Source organism: Populus nigra, chromosome 5, assembly GCF_951802175.1.
Source record: "Populus nigra chromosome 5, ddPopNigr1.1, whole genome shotgun sequence".
In the NCBI taxonomy this organism is placed as follows: Eukaryota; Viridiplantae; Streptophyta; class Magnoliopsida; order Malpighiales; family Salicaceae; genus Populus; species Populus nigra.
In genome coordinates this window covers 10,713,363-10,727,812 of record NC_084856.1, presented here as the reverse complement: position 1 = coordinate 10,727,812, position 14,450 = coordinate 10,713,363, and the positions used below count along the sequence as shown (strand labels likewise).

Sequence of the window (14,450 nt, the reverse complement as noted above, 5' to 3'; positions counted from 1 at the left end):
AAGAACTGTATATGTCATTGCCTATTCTAGAGCAGTAATGGATGAACAATAACATAGACTTTATACTTGGATTGCCTAGAACACAACATGAAAATGATTCAATTATGGTTAATCAATTCTCCAAAATATCACATTTTATACCTTGCGACAAGACTGACGATACTGTAAACATTTTTGATTTGTTATTTATAAAAGTTATGTTTGCATAAAGTCTAAAAAATATTATATATAATTGCAATGCAAAAATCCTTAGCTATGTTTGAAAGATTATTTAGAGGAAGCTTGTAATGAAACTATTATTTAGTATAATATGTTATCTGCAAATCGATGGACGAATCAAGATAGTGAACCAAACTCTTTCTTCTTGTTATAAGTAGAAATTTAAAGAGTTACTTATTTGTCTATTATAGAGTTTGTTTATAATTATAGAATACACGAAATTATAAAATGTAATTCAGTAGTAAATAATAAGTATTTTATTTTTAATTCTTATTGTACAATTCCCTTTCATAACTTATTAAAAAGATATTGTTTCACAAAGAATGCTGAATTATTATTATTATTTATTATTGTGAAAAAAAAAAGTTTTGAAAATTGAAACTTCAAATCACACTGGAAAGATATAAGGTGGGCTTCTCAGTATAGGCTTAAGTTCAATATAAGTGCTCATCCTGAAGGCCCTGGCCCTGGCCCTGGCCCACTTTTAGCAGTTAAACCCTTTTTCCTATCTTGAGTTGGTCTTTGCCCTATAACTTGCTCACCCGCACCGTCCCGTCTCGCGTTGCCTTTCACTCTCCGGTCTCTCTCTCTTCCCTCCCCTTCTCGAACGCGCGAAGATAGAAAACTCTTCCCCGAACAATAACCTGACTCTCTAGCTTGCCATTCATTAAAGAAAACTATCTCTCTCCGAAGAAGACTAAATTCTTTTCTTCTTTCGCTCAGTGACTCACTGACTTAGGGTTAGGGTCTCATAAATTGCCTGCCAATTCACTTCTCTGTAATGCTTCAAAGTCCACTCGATATTCGCCAATGTACACTCACTCACAGCCTATGAACGTTCACAATCAGATCGCCTCTCCTGGCGTCGACGACGACCGGGCCCCCGCCGATTCCATCGACCATCATCATCACATTCACTACGAGGACGGCACCCCAACCGTCGTCGACGACGTCTCTCCCGAATCCGTCTACGTCAACGCCGGTGTCGCTGCGTCGGAACTCGGGATTCAGCCTAGTGATTGCTCTAGTCAGCTCACCTTGACGTTTCGCGGACAAGTTTATGTTTTTGATTCCGTTACTCCCGATAAGGTACGGTTTTTGTTCCTTATTTGTGAAAACAAATTATTTACGTTTTTTATCATATGAATCCGACACAGGCTAAATTCTGAGGTACAGGGTAATGAGAACAACGTCATCTCTATGCACCCGAAACTGTGAATCTGAAAAGAAAAAGGACAATTAGGGTTTGGCTTATTGGCTTTTGGGAGATTTTTTAACATCATTTTATATTTTGTAATTTTTACAGGTTCAAGCTGTGTTATTATTACTGGGAGGATGTGAATTAACTCCTGGTCTGGAAATGACGCCTCAAAACCAAAGGGTATTTTCTCAATCATGAGAGTATTGGATGTTGATAGATTATGAATTGATCTGATTTATCTGCATTTTGTTTTAATCTAGGGTGTGGTGGACTACCCGTCACGGTGTACTCAACCTCAACGAGCAGCTTCATTAAGTAGGTTCCGGCAGAAGAGAAAAGAGCGATGCTTTGATAAGAAAGTTAGATATGGTGTCCGTCAGGAGGTTGCACTCAGGTGTGGCTATTTTCTTATATTCTGCCTTTATGATTGCTTAGTGCACTAGCTGCTGCTAAGGATACTGGTTATAACAAAGTGTCAAATTCTCTTCTTGTTTAGAATCAAATCCACAAAAAAAAAAAAGTGCACTTTTTTGGCTTTCGGCATTTTTTAATCTCTTATTTCTCTTAACATTTCTCAGATGAGTGACAGATTGAGATTTATTCTTTTAACTAGTAGAATGTCATATTGTTGTGTTAGTTATGATTTTCACTTTGGAATATCATCATATTCCTTCCATTGCATTATAATTTACATCTACTGGTTTTTAATGTTTAAATAACTTTGAAAAGAGAAAGGTTCCGGTAATTTCATTAGTAACTATAAAGACTAAATAATATTCAGTTATGATCCAAATGCTGGACATAAGCATCTATTGTTATTGGCTGATAACAACAAATTGTGTTTGAGTTATTGAAACAACCGAGGCTGATGGACTCAGTGGTCTAAATCTTGCTAAAACACCAGACATCGTATGATGTTATTGTTGCATTCATATATATAGTAAATAGAAGAATGAAAATGATTTGTTTCTGTAATTTCAAATTTCAAAATAAATAAAAAAAAGAGCACCTAACTATGCATCAATGTTTTTTAACCTTTTTTGTTTTAAGGTATCTATATGTGTTTGCATTTGCACACTCAAATCATAGTTTAGTGATTCATCATAAGCTTTCCTTTATATTTGTGTTCCTCTTTTATGTTTATGCTGAAATTGTAGAAAGTATGATTCAGTGCTCAATTGCCACCACTCTTGAGCAATTTATTAAAATTATTAAAAAAAAACCAAGAGCGTTCAGGAAAACATTATGCCATGTAAGAGGAAACACTTGGATCCACACTGTTTTCTTTTTGTCTTTTTGGTTAATTTTGTTCAATGTGATCCTTCCAAATTTAGTTATTTTCAAGGTTAGAATTGGTGATTTGTCTCGGCTAACTTCTAACCTCATGAGGGCTTATCACACATTAAATTGATGCTCAATTTAGCAGAATTAAATTCAATATTCTTGATTAAACATAAATAAGGCTTTAAGGACCAAAATTGACATAGAAAAGAATTACTAGGTTTTTTTTTCTTTACCGTTGCAGAGGCATGCTTTTAGCATTTTTAGTCCCTTATTTTTTTTTTCAATTTTTTTCATTTTTAATTCTATTTTCTGAATTTTTACATTATGTTCTAGGTCTTCATTTTCTTTGCGTTGTATCCCTAAGCTTGAGAGAGGTGAGTGAGCATCGTTGAAAAATGATGAAAAAGAGAAAGTGGTTGGTTTGTCCGATTTAGTGGGAAAAATGACCAAACTTGGTGTCATAGTGTTTTCTCTCGATGAGAGGAGTGTCATTGAGATGTTTTTGGTCTTTCACATTGCTTGGCAAAGTAGATCAAAGTTGAGGGAGGTTTTTGTTTTCAGCCTGATTTTGTGTTTTTGAACCATTTTTGGGGTTTTTTGAGTTGGATAATTAGTTTTTTGGGGGTTATGAGAGAGTTGTTTTTGTGTTTGTAGGTGGAAACGGGTTGAAAATTGAGTTTTTAGGTAAAAAAATAGCTTGCTTGATTTTCAGGCCATCTCCTATTTTGAAAATAAAATAAAATTAAAGGCTTAGGCGTGTGAGCTTGGGCTTGTGGGCTAATGTGCCTAAGCTTTTTCTTAAAGGCCTAGGTGCACCAGGCCACCCAGGCTCGCGCTCTTGGCTTCTTTGTTTTTAAAATTTTTTCTAATGATATTTATTTTCTTAAAAATTAAATTATTTAAAATATAATATCAATAATTTCTTTTAAATTTATAGGTTGATTAAGAATGTGTTTAGATATTATTATATGAAATTCCATTTTATTTTTGCTTCGTTCTTGAGCACTTGCTCTTTTTGTATAGCCTGTTATAATCATTTTTCTTCGGTTACTTTGTTGCAATCATTAATTTTTGTTATCCTATAATTAAAAATTAATGGTTTTAGAAAAAAAAACTTAATAAACCCAATAAGGTCCATAACTTGGGTCGCGAGTTTGACGGATTGACTCGGACCAATCTGATATGTCACTGCCTTAATATTGAAAAAAAAGGATGTCTTAATTTTTTTTAAGTCCAGCTATATGTTTTCACTGGTTTTTTGGGTTGCCTTTAGATTTATTAAGTTAATCGGGTCACATTAAGTCAACTCCTACATGTTTTAATTTTAGACTCGGGCTAGCTAAGGATTTGGGTCAGAGGGTTTCAAGGATGGCCAACAAAGCCATATTGAATGCCGCTTTCAAAAAGTTTATTGTGACAACGCACAATTATTGTATTGTTATTATGTCTTTAATACACTCGCATTATAATGGAGTTATTTTTTTTAGAATTAGAACTTGCTTTTGAAATAATGAATGAATGTTGTCTAAGAAACAAATGTTTTGGTGAATTTTTTTTTAAATAGAGCACGTTGATGAGCTAAATGAGTTTTAGTTAGAGAGCTATTTTTTTCACTAGCTTTTAGTTTTTATTAAAGGAAAATTACCTTTAATATCCTATAGTTTAATGTGAATTACACTTTGCTTTTTTAGTTTGAAAAGTTACACCTTACATCCTATAGTTTTAAACACTACATACCTTACATCCTCTCACAAGCATGTCAAAAATAGTCAACAAAAATTGTTAGATTATTTACAGGATTGCTATTTTTTTTTTAAAATGACTAAAGATACCTGGAGCGAAAAAATAATGAAAATACCACTCAAACTTAAATTGGTTGTTGCTTAATTTTTTTTAAAAACTAGCCATTACTTATTTAACAATAATTACAACAATGCCATAGTTTACATATATAACAACATTTCTCCCCTTTTTTCATGTTAGTACTAGCCACTTTCACCAGCAAAATTAACCCCTTCCCACACCTTTTACAACATCAACAAACATCACTCTCATCAATTTCAGATGCTGTCACCAACAAATTTTAGCCATTCCCCACGCCTTTTCTAGCAACAACAAACTTCACATTTTCCTCACCATTTTCAACTACTAGAAATATCAAATTTTTGACCAGCCAAAATCTTACATTTCATTCCTGCAATTTCTCTTAACATTTCCAGCCACAACAACATCAAAATCCATACTTTCCACCACATTTACATCATTTAGAGTCAACAACCAACTCATCAACATCTAAATTGTCCAACAATAAAACAAATCCATACTTTCCATCACCATTTACATCATTTAGAGTCAACAACCAACTCATCAACATCTAAATTGTCCAACAATAAAACAAGCCAAACTGTGCAACAATCAAGCAAGCCAAACTATATTATTAATGTTGAAGAAATGAAATATAGTCAATGTATTGCTTATATACCATATGAAACACTATAAAAACATGCAAAAACATTTATAATTGACACATCAATATCTGAAGCATGCAAATAACAAGCGTGCACATAATAAACACCCACAAACATTTAAAATTGACATGGTACCTAAAATGATCCACAAATATTCCATCCATCATAAAACACTTAACAATATAAACTATCAACAAATCTTAAATTTCAAAAGGCAACAATCTTCATCTATATTCCTCAAGGGTTGCAACTAGTTTGGGTTGAGTGTTGAGAGGATACATCGGTTTATAGTTTAAAAAAGACATTGATAAGTTAATGTAAAGTTTTGAATAATAATGATAATTCATAATGCATATTTAGATGAATCCCCTGTGTTTGTATTGTGGGTTGAGAGAAAGATGTGTCAGCACCATTACCTTCACCCATGCCAGCTCTTCCACCTCATGAATCTCCTGTCCATCTTGTAGCATTATTGTTTCCTCTTCTAGAACCACTGGTTCTTCATGTAACAACATTGGTGTACTTTTCCAATAGCTTTTGATCCTCTTCTACTAGCATTGGATCCCCTAGATCCCCTCTAAGAACTGGTGGACCCTCTTCACCACCACTATCGGATCCTCTCCCACCTCTAGATACTCTAAAACTAGTAATCTGTTCAACAACATCTCTTTGACATGTCCTTGAATTATGGCCATGCTTGTTACAAATGTTGCGCCTAAGTGTAGAAGCCCTTTTTCCTTACAGTATCATATTGATCTTCCCCTTCTTCCTTGCGTCTGTTTTTCCTTTGTTTATCCACACTCCTTTTGAGGTCTGGTGGTAGAACAATGACATCTCTTTTGGTAAGAACTATGTCTGCTTCTGGTAAAGGGTCTCCAATCTCAGAGTATGTTTTCCTTAATTTTTCAATTGTTTAGCACAAATGACATAAATCATCTCTGTTTAGCACAGATGACATAAATCTTTAGTCAATTATCTTGTGATGCGCATAAGGCACCATATGTCTACAAGAATTGCCATTCACCATAAGAGCAATGTTGTTTATCCAATTCAACACAAACTCTGGTTTGGTCGTATTCATAAGAAAAGGCTGGAATAATTCCCATATTTCTAGCTTTCTCTATAGATCTATCAACCAATTTTCTAACACAGGCAGTTGTCTTTGTTTCCCAAGATATAGCTTGTGCATATCTATCATGAAATCTTGCCATTAGTTTCGACCTATTTTTCCCAATTAACAAAACAATTGACATACTCTTGTACTTCTTAATCTAACTATTGAAAGACTGCCAAATTGTTTATTACATTTTTCACCTTTATTTCATGGTCAAATAAATGCTTAGCCCATGTCTCATGAGGGATGTCATTCAACTAATTGAAAGCTTCTTTGCCACATCCTTAAATGTCATTTACGTAGCTTTTGAAATTGAGGCTTGTATAGGCTTTGAAGCACCCCAAAACCCTATTTTCACTCCCAAGCCTTTTGAAGCTTGTATAGGCTTGTATATGGACCCTTGAGATGGCATCCATCAATCTCAATGAATGACTTACATCCATTAACAAATCCTTCATTCATTGCTTTCAAACATATATAAACTTGTTGGAACTTCCATGGTGAATGCACATTGGAATTGTAATTAGGGTCAAACCCTAAAAACATGTCAGAACTTGGATTGTGTTGCTTCAATAATTGGATATATCTTGGGAGTCTCTTAAAAGACTCCTTGTAGCTTCTTTTAACAAACCTTTTGCCTTTGTCATGGCCCTCCACTATTGCATAGGGTGTGGTTTAATCTCATATCAATCATCCCAAATTGTATTCAAGTCTTCATTTGAGATGTTAGGATCAACATTGATAACTAGTAGTAGCTTCCTAGATGTTCAAGTTGAATTTGCAGCTTTTATATTGGTAGGCCAAATACAACTATGCTAATCTCTTAATGATTTTACCATGAATTTATAGCTATAAGGAAGGAGCTGAGCATATATATGCCAAGCACACCCATCAACCATACATTTGACTCTAACCTTCTCTTTCTAATTGATATATCTTTTTACATGATATTCATGCTTAACTTAATATTTTCTTAACACATCCTTGAAGCGTTTTACATTAGTGAACAATTGATATTCTTCAAACTTAATTGATCCATCCTCTCCAATCTTAAATCTCATACATTTAAAACCTCGAGTAGGATCCGCCTTTTTTTTTTTACTTCTTACACTTACATCCTCATTATCTTAATATCTTCTTCATCACTGCTATTACTCAATTCATTCTCGGAACTAGATGCACCATTCACATCAGCATCAGCTTGTAAGCTGTCAATCCACTCATCTTCATCTACGTTAACAAATTCAAATCCTTCCTTGTTTGAAGGAATGTAATCATCATTGATATCCTCCCCCATCCATATCAGCTTCCTCATCAGCACTCACAATATCCTCCCGCATCATCATCATCACTCACATCAGCTCCCATATCACCTCCCATGTCAGCACCCCCATTATCACTAGCACCACCAACATTATCACCCACACCAGAACCACCCACATCATCATCATAATCAACAAGTAATGTTATTTTATTGCTTTTGTAATCATCATTTCCAACAAAATATTTAGTAGACATATTGTCATTGTGTTTGCTTGTATAACACTGGGGCATTCTCATTGTGATAGGAGCAACATCATGATCAACATCAATATGCAAATGAATTTCTTCTTTCCCTTCTTGTTCATGCATACTCAACACTTGTAATGTCGAGGCATCGTCAAAAGTTGTATTTCCTTTATCATCCCTTGTCTAAAAGCCATGTCCGTCTATGTCATATACTTGCTTGCAAAAAAATAATATGTCAATGTAAGAGATATATTTAGAATATATATCTTGCATAACATGCTTTGCTGCCATGATGAACAATAACAATTGGCATTTTGTAACATGCTAGGATAAAACATGAGTTTATTAAACAAAGAAAATTCAAATTAGAGATTTTTGCATGGTAACTCGTAAGCTGCAATATGAATTTTCTTTAGGCTTTCCAAACATAGCAACTGGTTATGCTCAATAAAGCTTAGACAAAGATAAAAATCAATTGAACTCTTATAAGTAAATATCTTACATTTAGGGTTTTGGTGAACGGTAACACTATTTGTTGGTTTCTTGAATTTTTTTTAGGGATTTGAAAGATGCTGTAGTGATTGCTTTTCCATCACCAAAAACATGTTTGAGATTCTAATATTCTTTCGGTTTTGTAAAAGAATTGAATTTCTTAGGTTTTTTTCATCCATCAGGATTAATGTTTTCCACTCCTAAAATTTTGATTTTTTTAGTTGAATTGAGTAATTACCAATGTTTCACAGACAACAAATGCACTAACGATAACGATAATCGAGTAAATAGCAATTATCTCGATTCGATTTAAAAAGGGAACATACCTGTTCCTGGTCTCTTTAATGTAAGCAATGAGAGATTCCCACCACCTATGTTCTATTAGCCCCATTACATGAGACAAAACTTGTTAATAACAGATTTCAAGAAATCATGCTTGATCTTTTGTTGTTTAAGTGAAATAATCATGCTTGATTTGAGTGAGAGAGAGAGAGAGATAGAGAGAGAGAGAGAGAGAGAGAGAGATTCAGTTCATGAGAGAGAGAGATTTGTGTCGTTTGTTCTGTCGTTTGTGAGTTTTCAGTTATAATATATATAAAGGTAAGATGAACATATCACCTGATTTGAAATTCTGCATTGATCCAGGATGTAAAGTGTAGTTTTTCAAACTATAGAGGTGAAGTGTATTTTGCACCAAACTATAGGATGTTAAATGTAATTTTCTTATTAAATAATTAGCATACAAAAAAATGTTATATTTTTTAAATTAAAGATATTAATAAGAAAAAGGAAACTTTTATTAACAAATAATTTTGTTTTCATGGAATTTAAATTATTAATCTTATAAAAAATATTAGTGCCATGTAATTAAGTTAAAAAAATCAAAGGGTTTCTATATCTTTATTTGTGCGATTGTGTTTGGTTAGTGTTAAAATCTATGTGGCATTTGTTGTATGTGATTCCCAATCTATTTTATTAAAATGAATGCATTAGATTTTGAGTCAAGTATCAAGATTTTTCTTGCTGCTTGAAAATATGTTATCACCATGTCAAAAAAAAAAAAAACTGGCTCGACCAATGGCATAGCACGGGCCAATTATCCAATGTTTTCTGTAAGTGATGAAATCACACTATTGATTTTGTAAAAGTATTAAAAACTTAGCCAAGTGTCAGGAAAAACAAACTGAAAGGAAAATACTGTCTATGGCCGTACAATAGTCTTTTTAGTTCTGCTATTTGTCTATTTTTGAAAACTTGGTTCTAATAATTTGTAGCAGAGAGACATAGTTTGAGAGGAAAATACCATCCACATTCATTGCACTACATAAATGAGAAATCTAGAAGCGATGTATATTGTTGCTTTTATGGAGTTTGATTATTCAGGAAACCTGAACTGTCATCTGGAAATACAATCTGAGAGGAAAAGTTGACCTTTGCAGGACCACTTCATCTTGATCTTCAAAAAATATACTTTTGGTGATTTGAGGGGAAACCTGAACTATTGCTTTTATGGAGTTTGATTTTTCAGGAAACCTGAACTGTCATCTGGAAATACAATCTAAGACGCAAAGTTGCAATAGCCTTTGCAGGACCACTGCATTCTGATCTTCTAAAAATCTATATTTGAAGGTTCTCTTTTGTGATGCTTGATAATAGTATGTGCATATTCAGTAATCATATCAGTAATCAGCAGGTCCTGGAAATTCCTAAACCATTGAAGTAGACTAGCACCTAAAAAGTTGTGTACACTTGGTACACAGTTTAAGATGAAACAATTATTCATCCTTCATGTAAATGTTTGATCAAGGTGGGGTCTATAAGTCTTTTTCTGTGCATTGCCAGCGTGTCAGAAATATGACCAGTACACATTGAATGTAGCTTTTTGGCCATCTTCATCTGCTTGCCTTTTTAAATTCAACAGGACAATCAATTTTTTTGGATGATAGGTTTATCTAGACAATGCTGAACAAAGTGCTTTCATCAATTAATTGTTTATTTCTTTCTTCTTTTTTTCCTTGGTAATTCTCTTGCCTGATTAACAACTTGAAAACAAAAAGGTTTCCTGCTTCTTATCTGATTAACTATGGTGGTAAAGAATTCGTAATTTTATGGACTGTCTGCTGCTGTTGATGCCTGCACATTAAGGATCTCTCTCTCTCATTCTCTTACTGTATATGTATGACTACATCAGGATGCAACGGAATAAGGGTCAATTTACTTCTGCCAAGAAGTCTGAGGGAGGATATGGCTGGGATGGTGTTCAGGATTCAGGACTAGATGATAGCCAACAAGAAACCTCGTAAGTTGCTATATCCTTAATTAGTGAAATATATCCTGAAAGGACTTTTATTGCTTACTTGGTTGAGTAATCGTATCTTTTGTGTCCTTGTCTAGGTGTACGCATTGTGGCACTAATTCAAAATCCACCCCAATGATGCGGCGTGGTCCATCTGGTCCAAGGTCACTTTGCAATGCCTGTGGGCTTTTTTGGGCAAACAGGGTATCTATTCTATTGAACTTTATAGAATGTGGACATAGGCATGCTTTCATAACTCGTCCCTTTTTATATTGTTATTGCTTTCGTGCGAAGTGTGTGTATACATTCTCAGTGCAGAGATAAGGGCCAGGCATTCGCTATTTGGAAAAAAATAATGATTGTTTAGTATCTATTGTTATGTTTGCCATTTATTATCAAGTCAGTACAATAGCTTTCAGTTCTGTACATACTATGTGAAAACTTGCATGTGATTGTTTGATGGATATTGTGTTTGCTTGTCCCTTCCCTCCCTTTCAAATATAGCTTGGCACTGTTGATGATTATGGTTGGAAGTTGAGGTATATGTTGATACATTGCCATTGATATAAGAGTCAAACTTTTATTTTTGTGCACATCCTCTTAATTGCATATGATGCAGACAGTTTGATAAATGATGGATTGATAACAAGGTCAAGATAATAATACTTTCATTTTTGTAAATCGTGTCAAAAAGGAATAGACTTAGAAATGCTAATGGAATGAGTGGAGGAAAGAAAATTTACAGAAAAAAAAGAAGATTTAATAACCCAGGAGGAAAAAAACTAGATGTTATAATTCACCAAATAATATTGGACTATGTAGTAGGTGGAATTAGGGATGAAAAGAAGCCCAGTGGCTGCAAGCTTGCTGTTCAAGAGTCTGAGCATGGCAGTGTCGGGCCAAAAAAATTTTATGAGCTCAAAAGCAATGAGATTGTCTGGTGACTACCTGGCAAGCTCATGAGTCAAGATACAGTGAAGCAAACAAGCCCTCTGATATGACGCTTTAAAATAAGCTTGTGTTAAAGCCCATGCCATGCTTTAATGTATTTGTAAGGTGGAAGGTGGAAACACTTACAATTGGTAGTCATATCAACTCTTGAATTTGGATTATGTCTAGATCTTCTAGGGTCATCAGCTGGTTTCTGTCAATTCACGGAAGTGGTCATTTTTATGAATTGATGAGGGTTTTTTGTTTTGGTGGGATTTATGCATAAAAAGAATTAGGTCTACTGAGATTGTTTTTGGCTTCTCAAGAACTTTGAATTCTAGCCATTGCAATGAAGCATAATACCAGATAATGGAGGTGGTGTAGCTATAGCTTATTGAAGAAGGATAAGGGCATCCTGTTGGGTGATTTGGAAAATGTTTGGAATATATGAAGCTGGGTTAGTGAGACAAGAAGTGTGATCTATGATAGCATGTAAGAGTAAGAAGAGGTCTAGGGTTAGATTAATATCTAGAAATAAGATTCACTGTATTCGCAACTAGGTTTGCCAATTTGGAGTTTGGATACACATTTTGTTATGATGGTGAGGATAGAGTGTGGACTATGGAAGTGCATCACTAAGTGAGATCATCAGTGATACCATATAATGCTTTGAGGTTTGCCCCTCGGCATCCTTGTGTGGATATGCATTATTTTGGAATTAGACTCCTGATTCGATGGTTTTGGCATTTATGCTTTACTGTTTTAAACCATCTGATTTTAACCATTGCTTTTTGTGTGGAAGTCTGTTCTTGTTTGCTGCACTTTAACTTCTATCTGCATGCTACAATTCACTGGAAATTTGTCTCAGCTGTAATGCTCTCTCAAATAACGTTCACCTCACCAAAGTGCAATCCTTAACTTCGTTTCATGCCATCCAATTGACTGATGCATCCGTTAGTTGGTGACCTTAAATAAACAGAACATTATGCAACCCGTCTGACTCAAACAACAGACATTGAATTCTGCATTTGACTTATAAAACTCTGCAGGGAACTTTGAGAGACCTCACCAAGAAAACGGATCATTCTGCGACTCTGATTGAGCAGGTATACTCCTTATCTGCATAAAGTTGTATAAGTATCTTCATGCAATGTAAATGTGGTACTTGTCTTCTTCTTTTTCAATTCATTTAGGGGGAAGCTGAAGCCAATGATTCGGACTCTGGAACCGCCATTGATACAGAAAACAATCTTGTTACGTACGCAAATGGTGGTGATACAGCCTTAATAACAGAGGATTGACTGTGTTTCTGAGTTGCATTTAAAGAAGGGCTATAGCAGTCGGCATCAATTAAAGTTGAAGGTTTTCTAGTAATTAATTCCAGCTTGTCCAGTGGAATGTACAGATGTTATAGTGCCATCATCAATACATGAAGTTATCTCGTCCGTACCTTTGTAGTGCATGAGATTTACCTCTATAGGATTCTACTCTGGATGTATCACATGGAAGTTTCGATGATCTAGCTTGCTGGTTATATATAGTACCAAATGCTTTAATCAATACTACCAAATGCTTTAATCAATACTACCAAATGCTTTAATCAATATGCATGTAACCTCACGCGATCACATGTGGGGCTTTTCCCTTCTCTTGAAATGAAGACACTCTCAGGGAAAGAATAAACGAAGGTTTTCTTCAATATCCGAGCCCATTCGTACGTCCTCGGAAGAAGTTTTGTCACCTTAAAAACCAATGTCAGCTTCACCGGAACGCGACCCACTTTCCATGCCATTTCTAAGGTTATGGTTGGTATGAATAATTAATTTTTCTATTTGAGTGTTTTTACTTAATTTTACTATTAAAATACATGGATTTTTATTCCTTTTAAGTTCAAGCTTTTAATTATTTATTTGAGAATATTTCAATTGATGTATACCATACCTTTAGTTTCTTTGTTAATCTAAAATCTATTTATTTTTATTTTTTACTTTATTCAATTCAAAAATTAAAATTAAAATTAGTATTCCTTAAGAAATAGATTTTAGATTCATTCAATTTCTTAAAGTAAAAAAAATTAGCAATAGAAGTATAAATCTAGAATATGGTTTATTGTGATACTCCATCACTATTTAATACTTTTTTTTAAAAAAATAAATTTCCTTTATAAAGTCAGTAAGTGGAAACATCAAATATTAATTAAAAAAAAAACTAAATCAATAAACTATTGGAAGTTGAGACAAATTAAATAAAAAACTAAGAGCATAGACAAAAATAAAAATAAAAGTAAAAGTACTATAGAAATAAACTAGATAGGTTGCACTTTTCATTGTAGGATGATATTAAAGTCAACATGTTTTAAAGCAAAAATAATTATGCGACTCAAGTTATAAATCTTAATACTAAAAAATAGATTAAATGAAATTAAAAAAAAAATACCCCAATCAAATTCGAGTAAATATGATAAAATTATAATTCAGATTATGAGATTATGATATTTTTATATAAAGCATATAGAAAAAATAAAAAAAACTCAACATTTAATAAACTCAAAGTCAAAGATTGAAAATGAGAGAGAAAATAGATGTAAAAAAAAAAGATTAAAAAAGAAGACCAATGTCAACCCGGGTTAATATCTCATACCCATGACCTGACTTATGAGACGAGAATGACCGCATTGATAAAAATAATGAAGCTAAATTCTCAACAATTCAATTATGAAGGTTGAAAATAAAAAAAGAAAATCATTTTTTTAAAAGGATACACAAAAAAAAAACAATTAAAATAATAAGGAACAAATTTGATGTAAAAATAAAATAAAATAAAATAATATAAAAGCCTTGAGCCAATCCGAGATAGCATGACAAATGTGTGACCCAGACCATAAGGTTAGGTTAACCAAAAAAATAAAGGTGTTTAATCTTTAATAAACTCAATGTT

The 14,450-nt window shown here is 33.6% G+C and overlaps 1 protein-coding gene across 1 annotated transcript; it reads left to right on the top strand.

Annotated features, from left to right (window-relative positions):
- Positions 1-737: 737 nt before the first annotated feature.
- On the top strand, positions 738-13,073 carry LOC133695023 (GATA transcription factor 25-like). The gene is made up of 7 exons (XM_062116761.1): positions 738-1,308; positions 1,526-1,600; positions 1,681-1,814; positions 10,479-10,586; positions 10,682-10,787; positions 12,563-12,619; positions 12,707-13,073. The coding sequence occupies exons 1-7, from the start codon at positions 1,030-1,032 to the stop codon at positions 12,812-12,814; spliced, it is 867 nt and encodes a 288-aa protein (XP_061972745.1). The 5' UTR covers positions 738-1,029; the 3' UTR covers positions 12,815-13,073.
- Positions 13,074-14,450: the final 1,377 nt, after the last annotated feature.

Excerpts from the sequence above, each read along its gene's own strand:
- LOC133695023 (XM_062116761.1), top strand. The coding sequence starts at position 1,030 with ATGTACACTCACTCACAGCCTATGAACGTTCACAATCAGATCGCCTCT. Across the intron at positions 10,587-10,681 it reads GATAGCCAACAAGAAACCTC|GTGTACGCATTGTGGCACTA; the intron begins GTAAGTTGCTAT and ends GTCCTTGTCTAG. Across the intron at positions 12,620-12,706 it reads CTGCGACTCTGATTGAGCAG|GGGGAAGCTGAAGCCAATGA; the intron begins GTATACTCCTTA and ends CAATTCATTTAG.